Source organism: Siphateles boraxobius, unplaced genomic scaffold (genome assembly GCF_051911475.1).
Source record: "Siphateles boraxobius isolate OS27281-9 unplaced genomic scaffold, OSU_SipBor_1 6, whole genome shotgun sequence".
Classification (NCBI taxonomy): Eukaryota; Metazoa; Chordata; class Actinopteri; order Cypriniformes; family Leuciscidae; genus Siphateles; species Siphateles boraxobius.
Window position 1 is genome coordinate 30591894 of NW_027509186.1, and position 21445 is coordinate 30613338.

Genomic DNA, 21445 nt, shown 5'->3' on the forward strand with positions numbered 1-21445 from the left:
GCTGCTTTGACGCAAACGCACCGCGGTTCGGACCCAAATAATCTAATCTGAACACCGTCCGGCAGGGGGAGGGGGAGCTATCAAACTCTGGTTCAGACCAGGCAATCGAACCAAGTGTGAAAGCACCCTAAAACATTTATGAAAATGGTCGTATATGCATTTTCAGTGCTCGGCACAAACCCTATTAATGGTCCAAAGCTATCTTTGCTGATAGTTATGAACTCTAGTTACATCTCATTGTTTTCACAGTTGCCCTTTCTTGTCTTGTACTGTAGCTAATTTGCAACAAGCTTCCGCCTTTACATGGACACCTTCTTCCACTGTGGGCTCTCTGGTGCTCTAGTTTTGCTCATTAACCAAACAAAAAGAGAAGAACAAAAGCTCTTTACTAACGCTGATGCTGACTTGTTTATGCTACTTGCAGGCACTGACTAAAGACAGTCGCTCCAAATTAAGGGTAAATATTCCACTGTTTTTCTCAAAGCTTCACTTTAGTGAATGTAGGTTAAAGCTGAAGTGTCCCTCACTGTCCTTCAGACTTTGTTGTAAGAAGGCTTGTCCTCTTTGCAGGTAGGATGCACTCTGTGTTTGCAATCAGATAGTAATTAACCTTTCCGCCAGCTAAACAAGGTCGGTTGAATTAGGATGACCTTTTCAGTGATTCTGAGCCACCTGTTCATCTGAGAGGAGAGAAAGTGCGCTTGTGCAGCAGCTGCCGTCCCTCTGTGCACCACAGACACATACACGCGTATATACACTGCGGGATCAGCCGGCAATGCAGTCACACTATGAGCTATATAGTTGCAATTACAAGAAATTTAAGTTGCAATTATGAGTGTCATTTGTGTGATATAAAGTCACACTGTGAGATATAAATTCTCAATAACAAGAAAGAGTTGCAATTATAAGAAATAGTGTCATTTGAGTGATATAGTCGCAATTGCGAGAAATAAGGTCGCAATTATGAGTGTCTTTTGTTAGATATAATTTTAATTATGAGAAATAAGGTCGTAATTGCAAAGAATAAGGTTGCAATTATTAGAAATAGTGTAGTTTACGAGAGTCACACTGTGAGCGCTGTTGCAATTGAGAAAGTTGCAGTTATATTTAGTCACATTATGAGATATAAAGTTGCGATTATCTCTCGCAGTTGTGCCTTTATTTCTTCGTCGCAAGTTTCCTTTTTTTAGAACATCTGTAACAGTAATGTACACAAGTAAAAAACAAATTGACACAAGACAAATGTATCAAGGTTTTCATTTAGCTTTTTAACAAACATCCTTTAAAAAGGACAATATTGTTTTACAAGAGAATATAGAAGAGATTGTGTGTGTGTGCGCATGCATAGTATCAGTGTGGGAGGACATGATTCACAACATGAGTCATTTCTCCTTCCAGCATCAGGAGCTTCATTCTGCATAACATCCATATCATCACTGCCTTATCACAAATGCACAACTACAGCTGTGACTTTCAGAATGAAAGCACACTCGCACGCTTCGCATCGATATATTGAGTGAAGTTCACTGGGTTCTTGTTTCGCTTCTCTATATATAGAGCTTATGTAGGAGGATTGCGCACTTCTTTTTCTTTATCGATCCTACAAATTATGTCAGTACACCGTACTCTTGTCTCTTTTATGAAGTGTGGTGATAAGCCACCCTGCAGTCAGATACTATGACTAGTTAAATGTGCGGTCTAACCTGTAGTTTAGAGACACAGGTTGAATGTAGTACTTGTTGAGACAAGTTGGAAGGAATTTTCTGGGTTCAATACAGTTTGAGCTCTCATCGGCAGCATCTGTGACTGAGTTTTTAACATGTCACTTTAGAAACGAACCACAGCATAAATAGGTTATATTTGTTAGGTTGCTTATATCAATTCTTCTATGCAGAAATGTACATTATGGGCAGACAGTGTTATTTTAGTATCATTCATATACTATTAAGGTTTCATATTTTTGATTTTTAGTTTAAGTTTAGAATTTTAGTTATTAATACTTAATTTTAATACATGAACTTAAATGAATATAAGAAATGTTGCATTGGCAACAAGGTGAAATAAACATTAAGTGAAATAAAATAAATCCATAAATACTGTATAAAATAGTGAAATAAAATAAATCCATAAATACTGTATAAAATAATGATATAAAATACGTTTATGCTTTTATGGCTCATTTCCTTCGTACTGTACTGTACGCTCGGTGAAAACGAGGCATTAGGTAATGAAAATGACCCTGGTTATGAGCTGAACTTCTGGTCACAGTGTTTAGTGGCTTTACATGGTCATGACAGAAGTTGACATATTGCATTATATCAGAGAAGGTTAGTAAATGAACATTACACTTATTACCATAAGACTAGTAATATTCAGGTTTATAAAAATCCTGGCCAATAAAGATAAGTGATGTTTTCTTGTTATAGGCAAAAACTGATAAATAACTGATATACATATTCTCTGCTATATTGCCTAAATAAATAAAACAAAAAAGCAATTGTTTAAATTGTGACAAGTGAATGTAGGGGCTGTTTACACTACACTATTTTCAACTGAAAATGGAAACCTTTTTATGCATTTTGGCGTTCATTTACACGACAACAGCGTTTTGGGGGCTGAAAATGGTGTGGTTTTCAAAAACTTGCACTTTGAATCCCATTATCGTTTCTATTTAAACTACAAAAACTCGAATTTGTGAAAACTGTGTCGCATGTCACATGTTCGGTCTATAGGCTCTACAAAGTGACATCGCCAACTACTGGCCTGGCAGCAGAATACAGCGTTTATTAGTAAAAATATTTATTAAAGATTAAAGATTAAGAAAAGAATTAAGATTAAAAAGAAAAGAAAAGATTACCTTTAATTAGATGTTAGATGACCGCAATGCTAATCCAAATGTAAAAATAGGGTAGATAACCGACATGATACCAATATATATTGGATTAAAAAAAGCTTAATATGTATTGAACTTGGAACATTCTTTTAAACCCACCTTAAAAACGTAATCCCCCGGTTTTCACAGACAAGGTTTAAGCCTAGTCCCAGACTAAAATGCATGTTTGAACTGTATTAACTGAAAGCAAATTGCACTGACATATCCTAAAAACATTACTGGTGTGCACCTTGAGACAAAATATTGGCACATTTATAAAAGCTAGTTAAATGCCCTAATTGAAATAAGGCCTATTCCTGGCTTAATCTAAGCCTTGTCTGAAACCAGGCCAAAATCCTAGTAGATCAACTCCAACCTGTCCCTATCATTAATTCGGTCTTTATCTTATAAAATAATTTTTCTCACCTTTTCTTGCACAAATCCTCTGCAGGCCTTTAATTCGGAGACGGACAACTTCAAGCTCATGTACGGAGGTCACCAGTACCACGCCAGCTGCGCTAACTTCTGGATCAACTGCGTGGAACCCAAACCGCCGGGTCTCGTCCTGCCCGACCTGCTCTAGAACCCTGAACCGCTGCCTGAAGGATCATGGGAGTCACTTTAACTGTTTAACGCTGTTTGCCTTTCAACCGGTACAGCTCTCGCCACTTGAAATTGGGACTAGTAGAAACTAGATCTAGATCTGCCATTGTCTGTTGGAAGATCAGATAAGATGTACTACTGAATAATAGTTTATTTAAAATATTGTAAATGTTTCTTTGTCTTTACCTTTTTGGATCCGACTCGGTCATGTACAGATGTGTCTGGTTGGTTGATTCTTTGCTGTTGATTTCTCTACCATGTGAAGTAAATACTGCAGAGCTGTTCTGCATGTTATGAATATTAGACTTGTAATATAAAATCCATAAAACAATAAAGGGAAAACATTGGAAAGCATCAAAAATGTGTAGCGGATATTACTGAAATAAGAGAGAAACCTTTAGACATTGGTATTTTTCTTTTGTGTCATTGTTTTCTGTTATAATTGTGCTGGAACACAAGTCACTTTTGTAGTGGGTCTGGAAACGGTCATTGAATGCTTGTGAGTTTCTGAGAATCTTTTCTAAAGCATCAAGTCTGGGAGCTGTTCTGAAATGTTTTGATATTTAGTGTTCTGAATTTAGATGTGACGCTTTTAAAGGAACTTTGTTGTTTGTACTTCTTACATCCCCAGACTTTTGAATTTCCTTCAAAGTGTCAAAGTCAAGCCTTTTCCTCCTTCCAAGTCAAGCAGAATGACCCTAAACTTTCATAATGAATTCATTTCTTTTCATTGAGGCACTATTAATGAATTGATGAGGATACAAAATAGATTAAATGGCTTTGTGTTCACGATGGTCATTGTTAGTGTTTTACTGAGGTCTTAATGGTCTTTTAATGATCTTTGTCATTGTATCATGAATCAAGTTCAACTCATTAATTCTTCTCAATTTATGAGCCTTTACTACAAAAATGATCCTATCTGTCCTTTTATGTCTGTATTTCTGTTAATACTTGGAAGACAGTAAGGGCAAATTAAAATCTTTGAATGTTAGTATTGAATACAAATGTGAAATGTCTGTGTCCCACATTAGAGTGATTACTTTGCGTTTCTTCATCTGTATCAGGGCCAGTTAGTGACAACACGTCCCTCACACTGACTCGGTGCTGATAGCTGCCGTTCACAGCAATATTACCTTGGCAACAGTTTCCAAGGATACAAGATTTTGAATTTGTAACATTGTAAAAATAGTCAGATTTTGTTCCAGTCTGTGCATACAAAAGAAGAGTGATTTCTTTAAATCAATTTTTTCCCACCATTTTGATGCTGTTTTGACAGGCTGTTAGCTGTGAAAGTACAGAGTGGATGATGTTCTGTATTTGTCTTTATACACACATGACTAATAACCATTATCCACCTAGTCTTCGCTGAACAATAGGGATTAGATTTAATGAGACTTCCTGCTCTGTTAATCAATATATACATACTACACAGGAAGTGAAAGGAATTTTTCCCCATGCTCATACACACTTAAAAATAAAGATTTTAAAAGTAAATCTTTGCAGAAATGCCATTAAAGAAAAAAATGTGGATTCCCCAAAGAACCTTTCAGTAAACAGCCTCCTATTGCATTTGAGTCCCTTCTGACCCGGTATGTGATACATTATTAATTTTTTTTATTCAGTTTGTTTTGTTTACGAAAATGAAACTTTGGTCGTGTGTTAAGACTTTATTAAGTTAACAGACTTATCTGTTTTTTTTTTTGGTAGATATAACATTTAAACTAAATTGTTGTAGTTTAGAACCTTTCGCACTCAGGCTTATTTTGACCCAAACGTGATCTGTGGCTTTACACATGAAGTTATGCTCATATATATATATATATATACACATACATATATATATACATACATATATATATACATACATATATTAGTTAGATTTGTCTCAAATTACTTCTGAAAAATACATTTAACAATTTAGGTACCATAGATTCTAATAAAAAACATTTTAAGAGTGTAAGCCTGACATCCATTTAACAACAGCCAGTTCATCAGTCATGTGCAGTATATAGTAGGGATATTACTTTATCAACAAGTAAAACTATGTGGCATTGCTGTAATTTGTACACATTAAAGATGTAAATATTAAAAAGTGTTCAAAAGAACAAGTAAAAAAAAAAACAGTAAACAAACTGAAAAAAGCACAAGGAATGCATTAAAATGTTACACCCTTTATTCATTTTATCACACTAATTAAATCTGAACCCTTTTACATGAATTTGTTTTTTTGTTTTGTTAAATTTTTTACATGAATTAGTAAAAGCTTTGCTAGGAGTTCTGGGACTGATGTCCTCCGGTTATAATTACTGCTTCACTGCAGAAAACATTTGAAAGAAACATCTTGAGTTAAAAATTAAAAACTGAGTAGAATTGCAAAAAGACAAAATAGACAAAATATAATTCATTGAAAATATTATTTGCTTATGACTGCCATATTTATTAAACCTTTCAAAATGCAACTGTTTTGTATTCGCAATGACGTTACAAATACCAACACAGGCTTTATGGTATTCTCATTAAATGTTCCTTTAATATACACAAATAGTTTACAAAGGTGTTAAACCTTTTAGCTCCTTTCTAACTCTTCACAGAACCTTCCAAAACTTTTTTTTTGTTTACTTTTTTTTCTGCACACGTCTAAATACACATTGGAATATAATATATTTTTAATATATATGTATTATTTGCAAATGCTACCAGTTATCAAGATCAGACTGCTGCCTCAACAAAGACGACTGCCAAAAGTGAAACAACATCCTCAGAATATTAAGTTTTTTTTAAGTCTTGAATTTCTGATTCTCAGCTCTACACTTGGTTACTAAAGTGTTCCAAAAACCGTAATCATCACCAAGATTCATTTCAGCATTCAAGGATGAATTATCACTCCTGACCTCATAAAATATGGAGTCGAAGTGACTTCTTCTTCTTGAAAATGGACATAAGCACTACCGTCTCACTTTATACTCTGGCAGAAGGGACACGTGGACGTACGGAAAGAGCCCGGAAGACAATGGAGTCAAATATGGGTTAACGGACCTGTCTTCTACGCTTCAACCAAAGTCCAAACCCCTCTTCACAAGCCCCAGAAAGGTGCCAAGTTCCTGCGGTCCCTCTCGTACACGTCAGGAATGACACCGTATGGTGTCTGGATCATTTTCACAGAGTTCCTGCCAAACAGTTTCCTCTCGTACTCAATGAGTTGTCGCCAGAACCCTCCATTAGGACGAATGACGGGTCGGCGGGCCTTGACCCATGCGTGAGCTTCGGCCAGGGAAACTCTGTGGTACTTCATGAGGTACGCCAAACAGAGTGAGGCGGAGCGGCTCACCCCAGCCGCGCAGTGCACCAGGACGGCTCCCCGTTTGCGGCTCACGCTGTGGATCTTATCAGCCACACTGTCAAAATAAAGCGAGATCGGAGAATGAGGCATGTCGGCCAGTGGCACTTTCACATACTCCATATGCGGCCAGTTGAAGTTGGGCAGCTCAATGGTGGCGTTCACCACACAGGTAATCCCTTTGGACAGGAGGAGGCTGCGGTTGGATGCCACATTCCCCCGGGCAAGGAACAGGGAAGGAGTGATCTGGGCGATGCCCCCCAACAGGCTGCTGGTCTCGGGCACCAGTCGGGGTACAGCCGTGGGCACCACTGAACTGCGGTGATGGTGGTGGTTATGGTGGTGGTGATGATGATCTTGGTGGTGGAAGAACCCCTGACTTCGGGAACCCATAGAGGAGCGAAGAAAGGAGACAGAGAAATAGAAACCTTGAGGTGGCGCCAGGATGTCTTTCAGTTCTCCGTGGTCATCTCAAAGTGAATGATGAGATCATACAGACCGTTGGGTTCACCTAAAACAAACCGAGAGCAACACAAGTCAGTTGGTTTGGAATAACAAGTAGTGCAACCTCTGGAACAAGTGCCTTGCACATGCACAAAATGTATAAATCATGTGTCCATTGTGGGTTATGAACCTACAACCTTCTGGTTAGTCGTTAATAAAAAGCACATATGATCAGATTACATCATAAGTAAGGAACATCTAGATCTAAACATCTAAAGGCAAAAATTATGATATGAAAATGTTCTTATGTGTACGCCAACTGAAAAGCATGTAGGTAAAATTGAGGCACTTGTTCACATGGAGCTTGAATTTAAGATTTAAGAACTGTAATTTATAAAATGGGATGCGTTTAGGATTTGGACATTTTATGGTTTGTTTTTAGGAACATTTCAGAAATTGATGTACATTCACATTCAGGATCATTGTACGCACGTCGTTATAAATGAGGCCCTAGAACACTGCCGTGACATCATCGTAAACGCGACACAAATACAAACAGTCGTTTAAAAAAAGTTGTGTGAACAAATGATTCCGGGTTGGGGGGCTGTTGCCGACTACTTATATCTAGTGGGATTGGTGTCTTGTGTTGCAAATCCAAAGATGCTGGTAGTGACGATTCTCTCTGACCAATAAGTGATCTGCAGTGTTCACACGTCACATTTTAGTATTGTTACGGCTCGCTTTGGAGGTGATACTAAAAAGTGTCAAAGCGTCATATGTCCATTTTAATTTGAAGACATTTTATGAGTCCAGAGAGGTGCTTTACAAGAGTTGATGACTGAAGCTTCTTCGATGATGATAAAACAACATTAGCATGGCTGAATGCTGGTTTAATGGACGTAATTGCTGTATGTACCCAGCAGATGTGCCCTTATGTCAGACTCGCGTCCCTTGAGCTGTGCTTGAGAGTGTGGGGGCCATACGGAGCAAGTGTTTACTGGAGCCGGGAAGACCCTTATTAATCAAACCAAGAACAAGGCTCGAAACCTGTTATAAGCAAATACACTGTCTGACAGTACGCTTGACGTATCGCACAGAACAAGAGGGCAGCCAAGTGCCTCGGTATTCTAGAGGAAAAAACACCTTTTAGAGTTTGGCTTTGTAAAACTAACAATGATTCGTCTGAATAACAGTCCTCTAATAAAAAAATATATTTTGCTTTGCAGACATCTAATGAATCAATAAGCCCCAAGAAGTTGTGGTTTACAGTGATTTTATAAAAGCTGACTTACTGCCTTTATAAAAAGGTTACCACATGTTGCGCATACCTGGCAAGATCTCAAAGTAAACACACAGCAAACAAAAATTGTATTGATAACAAATAGCAGAAAGGTTGCCAAGAATCACACATGCAATGGAAAGCATGCTTGGTGCAGTACTATTATTGTAATGAGGTGACAGGTACAGTGGTGTGAATAAGTTAGGCCCCCCATGCTAAAGTTGCCTAAAAAGAGGAATAAAAAAATCATCTTTTGAAAATTGATCTTAATGGCTTAATTGGAAAAATGAGGAAAAATACAACCTTTAAGGACACCAATTTTCTTTGTGTATGAATAATGTATCATAAATAAATAAATGTTCTTCCTTAAAATACAGGGTGCATAAGTCATTGCCCCCCTATGTTAAATTCCCATAGAGGCAGGCAGATTTTTATTTTTAAAGGCCAGTTATTTCATGGATCCAGGATACTATGCATCCTGATAAAGTTCCCTTGGCCTTTGGAATTAAAATATCCCCACATCATCACACACCCTTCACCATATCTAGAGATTGGCATGGTTTTATTTCAGTTAGCCTAATAGCTGGTTTGATTTGCATTGAAAGATGATCTTATGGAAAGTGCCCCATGCCAATCTTTAGATATGGTGAAGGGAATGTGATGATGTGGGGATATTTTAATTCCAAAGGCCAAGGGAACTTTATCAGGATGCATAGTATCCTGGATCCATGAAATAACTGGCCTTTAAAAATAAAAATCTGCCTGCCTCTATGGGAATTTAACATAGGGGGGCAATGACTTATGCACCCTGTATTTTAAGGAAGAACATTTATTTATTTATGATACATTATTCATACCCAAAGAAAATTGGTGTCCTTAAAGGTTGGATTTTTCCTCATTTTTCCAATTAAGCCATTAAGATCAATTTCCAAAAGATGATTTTTTATTCCTCTTTTTAGGCAACTTTAGCATGGGGGGCCTAAGGCCGTGTGTCCACCAAAGCGTTTTTAGCCGGCTGAAAACGCTCGACGCTCTGCTGAAAACGCCTAGCCGTGGGCGCTTGAGAGCGTTTTGGCAGCGCTGCGTTTTTCAGTTGAGACGATTCGTTGCTATGATACAGAATATCCACAGCACAGTTTACTTGTAACTGATTTCGCAGATAATTTTGTTTCATACTAAAAATTTATTTTTCATCCATTTTGTTCGGTTAGCTCTGCTGGTAGACGTCGTTGTACAGAAAGAATGTTGTGACAGTTGGTCGTGTGGTATTTGTCCCGCCCCTCCTCCACTGTGATTGGACGGCTGTGTAAAAAGTGACAGTGATGAGCGCAGCGTTTTACCCAAAGTTGAACATTTTTCAACTCTCGGCGACCAGTAAAAAACGCCGGGCGCTCAGCTCTTGAGCGTTAAATACTCGCTCAGCGCCTCGTTACGCTCATGGCGTTTAAAAAACGCGGCGCTCCCATTGAAAACAATTGGAATTTTACGCCAGCTGCGTGAAAAAACGCTTTGGTGGACACACGGCCTAACTTATTCACACCACTGTATGTTTTTATAGAGTATTTTACAATAGTTTTAAACACGACTCGAAGATTAAATAAGAATCTTTTTTTTTCTTTCTTTTCAAAGTTAATTAACTGCAAGCTAACCTGTGTTGTGATAGCAAGTCCAAGGTTATCCAACGTTTTTGCCTCAGAGAATTTTTTTTTTATTCCCATTACATTATACCAAAGTCTTCTTTAAGGTTGATCCAAGGCCATGATCAATTCTTTATTCAGGGATATGCAAATAAATGTTTTAACATATGAAAAAAGTTTCATTTTTCAAGATTTCTTGTCAAACGTGCTCCTAATTCTAGAATCATCCATTAATGAACGCAAAGAGTATTACTATATAATTGTATCATTATAATTAAGTATCATTATAATTGATGCACTGAATTTTCTTTGTCAGATTGATTTTTACATCCTGAGCTAAAAGACTTAAAATCAATGTCCCTATCACACACTAACAAAATGTAAAATTACTTCAAATGCACTAGAACTAGTTAATTTCTAGCATGCCTAGGGGGTTTAACTAACATTTCATTGTGATCGGAGAAAGGCATGGCTGAAAAAACTCTATATCTTCTGAAAATGTGACTGAAGCACACAGCTGAAGGTTGTGTTCTGGACCCAACGATCATGTTCTCAGGTAACAATCATTCAGTCGTCAATTTTGGCCCTCAGAAGCCCCTGTGGACTCCACGTGTGCTTTAATATGCATCCTCCAATTTCTTGTGCTTGAGTCGCTGGCAGACATGAAAAACTACTGAGTGTAGAGCATCTGTTTTTACAGCCTACCTTTCAGACATAAACATGTTTTATTGAAGGGCAGACGGTCTACTTATGTCTTGTGTGCTGCATCATGCCTGAGGGCTCTATAACATTCATATCATTTGCAGTGGACTGACCCTTAATAGTATGCAACAAATATCAAACTAATCATGTTAAATTAGAATTACATCTGACGTCTGTGCAAACAGCAGCTGTGGTGTGGTAGTTTCCCACCGTTTTTCAGAGCTACAGATGGCTTGACGCTTTATAGCATCATGTGGCCACTTCTGCTGAGCGTTTCACCATATATTTTATTTAATTGAGTTTATTTTATTTGAGTATAATCAAATTGACAATGTTATATTAATGCCTTATTTTTATTTGATATATTTTAATTATGTATTATTTGGTTTGGTTTTTAAGTATGATCTAATAATTATAATGAATAAATATTGTATTAATTAATTGCATTAAATTGACAGTATTCCTGAAATGCACAGTGGCAAAACTACCAGCAATTTATGGCAGTGCCCTTGTGCCCAGTAGTCTGCTATACTGTGTTTGCATTAATAAAACCATTCTGCCCCAGTTTGTGCTGGCTGTCTCCCTGAGCCTTCCTCTAGATCAATGAAAAACAGCCCGTCTGCCATTCTCAAGGGACTCTGATCGCAATAACATCTACAGTCTCTACCATCCTTTCAAACGGGGCACACAATCACTCTGTCTGGCTGTCACTCAATTCTCACTCAGTTCGAATGCCAAGTGTGGTTCAGCACAAACTATTCTTCACAGCTTATGGGCTTGTTAACACAAAGGGGCAGGCAGTGTCATGGTGACTAAGTGTTCTTGGGTAAATTGTAGCTTTCGAATCAATTATGGCATCATAGTCATCCCAGACAGCAACATAGTGTCGGCTCCGATCCGGCTCACATCTGGTACGAGTTGAATCCACATGTACCAGATGTGACCCGGATCTGGGCAGATACTAAGTTGCTGTCTGGGATGTCAGTTCAGATGTCATCATGTCATTTGTTCTTGCTTATCTTGTGAACGAATGTCATTGGTGCATATTTGACTATTGTGCTTTTTTATTTTCAACTTACTTTCAACTCTTTAGTGTGATATGTTGCTCTTTTAGCATGAAAAAGGTCTGCAATGTTACAAAGCACAAAGTCACTCCAAAGGGAGTTATTCTCTATCAGTCAACTCCCCGTAATGCCTCGATTGTAGCCTTGAGTTTTCTTCCAGGAATGTAAACATCTTAATATTTATCATTTAAATAATTTCTGGTTGAGTTGCATTAGTAGTGAGTTGTCGCAATGTCTAAGAGACAATATTTTCCCACCCCGAATCTAAACCCACTATTTTTGGCTTGCCTAAGAAAGACAAACTGAGGGAACAGTGGTTGAAACCTATTGTTGTTCTTACCATTTTTTCTGCTTTCTGAACCATGCAGTTTGATGCAGGTCAGATGTTATAAATGACACCGTTATCTTAAAATTTAAGAGATATATAAAATAAAGAATTACCACTGTGAAACGTCCTGCACAAATATGGCATGTGAATGTGGTTTGGGTTCATATTTTTCTTCTTGACTTCAATTATTGAACTCAGACTCGAACTGATATTGCCAAACTGACACCATTACAGTATTGTTTACAGCAACCTCAGGAAGCCTTCAGAGCTGACACTCTTGTTATGGTAAGGGGTGTTACATTTCCAACACACTCTCTAAGCAGTAGACCAATCACAAAGAAACCAAAACTAAAGCAAAGCAGCAGGTGAAAAAAGGGGTGGCAACTATGTAAATTGCAAGAAGAATAACTAGTTTTAATAACTAAAATAAGTTTTTTTAAGTTAAATTACGTAAACACATTACCCCATAAACAAAAAGAGGAACTTGTATATTAGCATAATAGGACCCCTTTAAGAACTATTGTGGAGGGGAAGCGGAAGATTTTTTAAAAGATGAATTTCTGGTGGCGTGACCCATGACTACTGTAGGTGTTGAGGAATAAAGGCTTGATATATAAGAGCAAAGATGAACCTCAGCAACCCAAAGTCCTGAAAGAGTCAAATGCCTCACTGCTGACTATCACAGCTATTTATACAAGTGAGTGAGTAGAGAATTGGAAAGAGAAGAAAGAGAGAGGAAATTAAGGAACACAGGCCTGCTTTTTTTGCTGTATTTGCATTACTTTTTGCTGACTGCATTGCTTCTAAACATAAAGCATATAGTTGTAGGAATATGAAAATTTCATTACAGATCTTTCATTCTAAGTCTTCTGTATAACACCAAAGAAAACATAAAAAACAATAAAAAACAGAAAATGACCAGGCGATGGATGTCAAGCTTCAAAAAAAGAACAAACGATCTATATAAAAGATATTCATATGACTCAGTATGAAAGTCACTCTGCAGTGGTTCGTGTATATGAGACAAAAATGAATGGGGAAAAAAAGCAAAAAGATATCTTCTTTTGTTTTCCATGGTTGAAAGAAAGTCATACACGTTTGGAATGACATGAGAGCAACACTAGCAAATGAATTGCAACTATTTCTTCAAAGATAAATGTGTGCTTCTTGTATTATATTATTAAAACACAATGTCTTTGAAAAGGCACTAAAAATCCATCCCCCTGTACATTACAAGTAAATTAGAAGCAACCACTCAATCTTAAATTAATGTATTTTCCATTGGGCGGCAAGCAATTTTGCTACAAACGCAGTAAATCATTTTTTCCACCTGTGGAGTGGCGTGAACACATATTCATGGCATGACAGTAATGGGCTGCTATGTCAACCTCATACACACAAACACAGGCACACTCATCACTCAGTGTGTGACTCTGCCAACACAGTGCACATCACAGATTCAGTGCCACAGGTCTCGGATGCTGTATGTGGAAATACTCCCAGAGTCTGATTCCACCTCCGCAAGCATTAATGGGAATGAGAGACACCTGCTGAGAAACTCGAGCCCCAAAATGGCAGCCCTTCTTCCACACCAAATGTGGAAAACAGGAAACTAAACCTGAGCCGTGTTTACTCTACCAGCTTAATCTTGTCAATGGCCAAATGAAACAATCCATTCTCATTCAACAAGTGGTTCCAACATAAAGATTTAGTGACACTTAGATGCAAATATTTTAAAGATTTCAATTTTAATATGCTGCAGATAAAATAGACAATCTGCCTATAGGTCTATCAGTCCTGTTTCTCCTTATATAATGGGTTTTCTAAGAGAATCATAAAAGAAAATACAATACTATATTGCACACTGTTCCTTTTTACATTTCTGTGTTTTCTAATACATTTTTAAGTGGTCGACAAGTATAGGTTTTTCAGTGACCGATACCCATGCCGATATCCATACAGTAAGGTGAGTGATACATCAAAATTTACTGAATCCCCAAATTACTGAAATTAGTATTAGTTTCACACAATATAGTTTGTTTTAAAGTACCAATAAAACAGAACACACTTGGACAGATTTGTGATGAACAGGATTATTTAAAAAGATGAAACACAAAGATTTATTAGTTCACAACCCAGATATAGCTTTTAGAGCCTACAAGGATTTTGAGTTATATTTATGTGGACATGTAAAATTTAAATTTTGTATTTAATTTGATCGATTTTATCCAGGTGTAAAAACTGCGAGTTTCTGAAGTGCATTTAGGCTATTTGTTAAGAGTGAACAACATGATTTTTGGAAAAAAAATTATTAAAGAAAAGTGGCAAAACCTTAGCGATAATAATATTATAATATGTAAGTCAACACTGAGGTGAAAGGAAGAGGTTAATGCCAGTGAATGAGTGTAGATCGTAGGCTATTTTGTTGCATTGAGCGCTTCATGTCTGACTCAGTCACGCACAGCAACCTGTTCCATCAATGGCATCCATGACACATTTTCAAAAAGGCATTTGAATGAAAAATATATTACTAAATATCTACAAATGATACGACGGTGACCCTGTTGGCTGTTCGATTTGAAAGCAACCAAATGTAGTTCAAACTCTAGAGACGGAAAATTATTGAAGCATCGTTGAAAACATGGCAAAAACATCGCGCAAAATTACAACTAGCTCCACGCACGCGAACTGTTTGTCTTCACTTTGCGGATTTTCTTTCAATAAAAGCAGAAACCGCATAACATTTGTGTCGAACAAACACACTTGTTAATACGGTACATTCAGAGATTTAAAGACATAAACATTACAAAAGAGAAATACTACACTGTTGTGTCAACATCAGAGTAGACTGATTAACAAGATTACTCGTGTTCCTCTGAACCAAAGAACAGAATCAACTTACCTCAAACACAAAACATTGTCCTCTGAAATTATACACGGGTTACAGATTCACTTGATGGCAGAATCTCTATCACCCAAACAATCTGATTTTCCGGGAATATTCCGTAAAATTTGACAACTCCACGCACTTCCCCGTGATGGAGATGAGTGCGCGCGTATCTGGTTCGTATGACAACAGGAAATTTTCTATTGGGAAAACATAAGCTTAAAGAGCACAGAAGCGCCTCCCCCGTCCAACACTACAGCCAGTCAGTCCGCATACTGTCACATCACGATCCACACTCAGCTACAAATATGACAAGACATTCTCAGCAACAAACATCGACGACATGAGAATTACGCCACTATAATAATTGTAAAGAGCCTCAGGCACATCATATTTATGAGGGTGGTGCAAATATACATGTCATTTTACTGGAGTTCAGAATATAATCTCTATATTAAACTCATTTTGAAATTACTGTTGGATTAATTGTATTTTTAGATCAGTTGACAGTAGTTTAGAAGCTGTTTGTCAATATAGGACTGAACCACTAAAAGATAAAAAGCAAGCAACGAATCATAACTTTCAGAGTTTGTGGATTGTACATTTCTCATGATTTAGAATTCTGTCATTTACTCACGTGTTGCTAAATGACTTTCTTTTTTGGAACATAAACTGAGTATTTTGCGTAAAAAATATAACCGATAAAACACGAAATTGTCTTGAATTGTCATGACTTTCTAAGTAATGATCTTTTAGGCATTTATATGTAGCAATGTTGTTTTTCTTTAAAAGTCACCATGAAATCAAAATGGAAAATTATAATTTTTTACAGAATATTGCAGTATTTATTATAAAATGCTTTTATCTGTGCACATCATAATCTCTCTTCTCTGATGACGTGTTTACTGGTGCGAGGGCTGGACAACCTGTTAGTCCCATGAGATCAACCACTAGTAAACCACAACCATCCAATCAATTCCCCACCAACAAAATCAAGTCCCAGCCAACATTTTTCTTGTTCAAAGAGCCGTTTCACTTGGATATGTCACAATAGAGAAGAAAAGACTATATCATCGTCCGTTTCATGCTAACTTTAAAGAAATGTATTATAACGTGTTACTGAGAAAATTTTTATTGTAGGCTATGTGTAACCGGTCCTACTCGACTCGCTTTGAGTGGGATTGGTCTCTGGACATGGGAGACATGTGCACTAACAAGGACACTAAAGACTGCAGCCTCTAGCGTCGCCTCTTGAGGCCAGGGAGGTGCAGTTTACACACACAGATCTTACTGGTTTACGTCCGTTACACTCTGCCCCCTACACCTCACTCCCATCTGGGTCACGGCACCAAATGCAACTGGTCCTACTTGACCCACTATAAGCGATATTCGAACTGGGGTCTCTGGCAAGGCAGGCGGGCGTGCTAACAAGAATGCTAAAGACCGCAGACTCTAGCATCTAGTGTCGCCTCTTGAGATTAGAGGAGTGAAGTTTACACGCACAGCTCTTACTGGCCTACGTCCGTTACATATGGAACAAAGCAGCCTGCTTTTTGTGTTCAATGGAAGTAATTAAATCATATAGGTTTGGAAAAACATGAGGGTGTGTAAATGATGACATAATTTTCAGTTATTTCTATTTCTCTGCCCATCTGATGAATGGATAAATATTGACTCATACACAAATAGATTATACATTGAATCATGAGGGCTTGAATGAAGATCATTTTAACCTGAAATTAATTTAATTAATTTTCATCCGTTGATTTATGTCTGGGAGTCTGACACTTTACGATCACCGTAATAACACTTAAGCCAGAAGATATTAGCATGAGCAGTTTCTGGAATGGCATATCTCAAACGCTAAGCTTTCAGTCCAAGATGCTTTTCTGTTACAGTGGTACAAGAATTTGAGGCACAGAACTCAAATTATTTTGCCTCGGAGGCAAACACAGAGCTGTACTGTTTGGATTTCCAGGATAACCGTAGTTGCATCAAAGGCAGGAAAATTTTGAAAAGAGAGAGGACAAAGACTGAAAGAGTCATTGACACACCTGATACTCTCTGCTGGGGCGAGAGCTCCAGCCCAAGGGAGGGTTACGGCTTTCCTGTTGCTCTGAACAATGCAGGCATTGCATATACTCAGAAAAATGGTACAAAAATTGGCACTGGGACAGTACCCTTTGTACCTTTTTTTTCTGAGTGTAGGAAAGTAAAATCAAAGTTTTGTGGCTTTAAATCCATGTCTATTTAGGCTATACTTACACATTGCTCCCAACGCTCAAACATGCAGCAATAGATACTGTTCTCATGTCACATATCAATTTTCTTGTGCACTGAAAAAACTTTGCAGAGCTAATAGGACAGGCAAAGCGCTGACAGACAGAGCAGGTTACTTGAAAAAGTCTCAGCTTTCAAATTCTGTCAATATTTATTTAAAAATTCACACAATAAATATTGTTTGGCACTCTTTAATATGGCGTGCCAATCTGTCTTCTTTATTACTAGTTACAGCACCAAATAAACATGAATAAACATCAGAAGCAATGTTGAAAGCAGGGTGCGAACTACGGGGGAGCTCGGCTCCCCTTAATAAGACATGGGCTCCCCTGAAAACGTGATTCGTGAAATGTTGGGGGGTCTCAAAAAATATTGACAATGTACATTTCAGTTTTGTGTAATGTTATCATCGTGGAGAATTATGTCTAAAATAGCAAAAATATCATTCATTCATTCATGCATGTATGACGGCGATTTAAACCCACTTCAATAAAGATAACTATAGGCTACATGCTTTTCTTGTCATGAGCACCAAGCTGTGGTGGCGCGCTGCGGTGCAAATTCCAATCATGTTTAGTACATGTTAACTCAAAGATTCGTAAAATAAATATAAACGTTGGAGGCCACTGATCTGCGCGCAAAGTCCTTGAAATCTATTCTGTGTTAAGGTAAGGCATGTTATTCCCAATTATGTTGTGGCTGGGTTGTTATAGGTCTGCGTGACTCTCGATGTCTAGGCCTAATTGAACGGATGAATTATGGTATTCTTGTGTAGCCTGACGAGTAATTTAACCCTTGTTCAAGTCAAAGACAGTGTGATATGCTGGCTCATGTCTGACTCAGTCACGCACAGCAACCTGTTCCATCAATGGCATCCATGACACATTTTCAAAAAGGCATTTGAATGAAAAATATATTACTAAATATCTACAAATGATACGACGGTGACCCTGTTGGCTGTTCGATTTGAAAGCAACCAAATGTAGTTCAAACTCTAGAGACGGAAAATTATTGAAGCATCGTTGAAAACATGACAAAAACATCGCGCAAAATTACAACTAGCTCCACGCACGCGAACTGTTTGTCTTCACTTTGCGGATTTTCTTTCAATAAAAGCAGAAACCGCATAACATGTGTGTCGAACAAACACACTTGTTAATACGGTACATTCAGAGATTTAAAGACATAAACATTACAAAAGAGAAATACTACACTGTTGTGTCAACATCAGAGTAGACTGATTAACAAGATTACTCGTGTTCCTCTGAACCAAAGAACAGAATCAACTTACCTCAAACACAAAACATTGTCCTCTGAAATTATACACGGGTTACAGATTCACTTGATGGCAGAATCTCTATCACCCAAACAATCTGATTTTCCGGGAATATTCCGTAAAATTTGACAACTCCACGCACTTCCCCGTGATGGAGATGAGTGCGCGCGTATCTGGTTCGTATGACAACAGGAAATTTTCTATTGGGAAAACATAAGCTTAAAGAGCACAGAAGCGCCTCCCCCGTCCAACACTACAGCCAGTCAGTCCGCATACTGTCACATCACGATCCACACTCAGCTACAAATATGACAAGACATTCTCAGCAACAAACATCGACGACATGAGAATTACGCCACTATAATAATTGTAAAGAGCCTCAGGCACATCATATTTATGAGGGTGGTGCAAATATACATGTCATTTTACTGGAGTTCAGAATATAATCTCTATTTTAAACTCATTTTGAAATTACTGTTGGATTAATTGTATTTTTAGATCAGTTGACAGTAGTTTAGAAGCTGTTTGTCAATATAGGACTGAACCACTAAAAGATAAAAAGCAAGCAACGAATCATAACTTTCAGAGTTTGTGGATTGTACATTTCTCATGATTTAGAATTCTGTCATTTACTCACGTGTTGCTAAATGACTTTCTTTTTTGGAACATAAACTGAGTATTTTGCGTAAAAAATATAACCGATAAAACACGAAATTGTCTTGAATTGTCATGACTTTCTAAGTAATGATCTTTTAGGCATTTATATGTAGCAATGTTGTTTTTCTTTAAAAGTCACCATGAAATCAAAATGGAAAATTATAATTTTTTACAGAATATTGCAGTATTTATTATAAAATGCTTTTATCTGTGCACATCATAATCTCTCTTCTCTGATGACGTGTTTACTGGTGCGAGGGCTGGACAACCTGTTAGTCACATGAGATCAACCACTAGTAAACCACAACCATCCAATCAATTCCCCACCAACAAAATCAAGTCCCAGCCAACATTTTTCTTGTTCAAAGAGCCGTTTCACTTGGATATGTCACAATAGAGAAGAAAAGACTATATCATCGTCCGTTTCATGCTAACTTTAAAGAAATGTATTATAACGTGTTACTGAGAACATTTTTATTGTAGGCTATGTGTAACCGGTCCTACTCGACTCGCTTTGAGTGGGATTGGTCTCTGGACATGGGAGACATGTGCACTAACAAGGACACTAAAGACTGCAGCCTCTAGCGTCGCCTCTTGAGGCCAGGGAGGTGCGGTTTACACACACAGATATTACTGATTTACGTCCGTTACACTCTGCCCCCTACACCTCACTCCCATCTGGGTCACGGCACCAAATGCAACTGGTCCTACTTGACCCACTATAAGCGATATTCGAACTGGGGTCTCTGGCAAGGCAGGCGGGCGTGCTAACAAGAATGCTAAAGACCGCAGACTCTAGCATCTAGTGTAGCCTCTTGAGATTAGAGGAGTGAAGTTTACACGCACAGCTCTTACTGGCCTACGTCCGTTACATATGGAACAAAGCAGCCTGCTTTTTGTGTTCAATGGAAGTAATTAAATCATATAGGTTTGGAAAAACATGAGGGTGTGTAAATGATGACATAATTTTCAGTTATTTCTATTTCTCTGCCCATCTGATGAATGGATAAATATTGACTCATACACAAATAGATTATACATTGAATCATGAGGGCTTGAATGAAGATCATTTTAACCTGAAATTAATTTAATTAATTTTCATCCGTTGATTTATGTCTGGGAGTCTGACACTTTACGATCACCGTAATAACACTTAAGCCAGAAGATATTAGCATGAGCAGTTTCTGGAATGGCATATCTCAAACGCTAAGCTTTCAGTCCAAGATGCTTTTCTGTTACAGTGGTACAAGAATTTGAGGCACAGAACTCAAATTATTTTGCCTCGGAGGCAAACACAGAGCTGTACTGTTTGGATTTCCAGGATAACCGTAGTTGCATCAAAGGCAGGAAAATTTTGAAAAGAGAGAGGACAAAGACTGAAAGAGTCATTGACACACCTGATACTCTCTGCTGGGGAGAGAGCTCCAGCCCAAGGGAGGGTTATGGCTTTCCTGTTGCTCTGAACAATGCAGGCATTGCATATACTCAGAAAAATGGTACAAAAATTGGCACTGGGACAGTACCCTTTGTACCTTTTTTTTCTGAGTGTAGGAAAGTAAAATCAAAGTTTTGTGGCTTTAAATCCATGTCTATTAAGGCTATACTTACACATTGCTCCCAACGCTCAAACATTCAGCAATAGATACTGTTCTCATGTCACATATCAATTTTCTTGTGCACTGAAAAAACTTTGCAGAGCTAATAGGACAGGCAAAGCGCTGACAGACAGAGCAGGTTACTTGAAAAAGTCTCAGCTTTCAAATTCTGTCAATATTTATTTAAAAATTCACACAATAAATATTGTTTGGCACTCTTTAATATGGCGTGCCAATCTGTCTTCTTTATTACTAGTTACAGCACCAAATAAACATGAATAAACATCAGAAGCAATGTTGAAAGCAGGGTGCGAACTACGGGGGAGCTCGGCTCCCCTTAATAAGACATGGGCTCCCCTGAAAACGTGATTCGTGAAATGTTGGGGGGTCTCAAAAAATATTGACAATGTACATTTCAGTTTTGTGTAATGTTATCATCGTGGAGAATTATGTCTAAAATAGCAAAAATATCATTCATGCATGT

General features: G+C 37.8%; 2 protein-coding genes across 10 annotated transcripts in view; one reads left to right on the top strand and one right to left on the bottom strand.

Annotated features, from left to right (window-relative positions):
* synrg (synergin, gamma) overlaps positions 1–4474 on the top strand; it is a 45095-nt gene extending 40621 nt beyond the window's left edge. For 6 of the 9 annotated variants that reach the window (XM_077208855.1, XM_077208856.1, XM_077208859.1 and 3 more), the window contains 2 exons: positions 425–457; positions 3324–4474. In XM_077208855.1, coding sequence (XP_077064970.1) covers positions 425–457; positions 3324–3455 — 165 coding nt within the window. In that variant the 3' untranslated portion in view covers positions 3456–4474. The remainder of the gene's footprint in view (positions 1–424; positions 458–3323) is intronic. The other 3 variants (XM_077208858.1, XM_077208861.1, XM_077208864.1) reach the window with 1 other exon arrangement.
* Positions 4475–5626: 1152 nt separating this feature from the next.
* On the bottom strand, positions 5627–15543 carry dusp14 (dual specificity phosphatase 14). The gene is made up of 2 exons (XM_077208865.1): positions 15169–15543; positions 5627–7323 (listed from the first exon to the last, which is right to left on the bottom strand). The coding sequence occupies exon 2, from the start codon at positions 7203–7205 to the stop codon at positions 6549–6551; it is 657 nt and encodes a 218-aa protein (XP_077064980.1). The 5' UTR covers positions 7206–7323; positions 15169–15543; the 3' UTR covers positions 5627–6548.
* Between the last annotated feature and the right edge of the window lie 5902 nt (positions 15544–21445).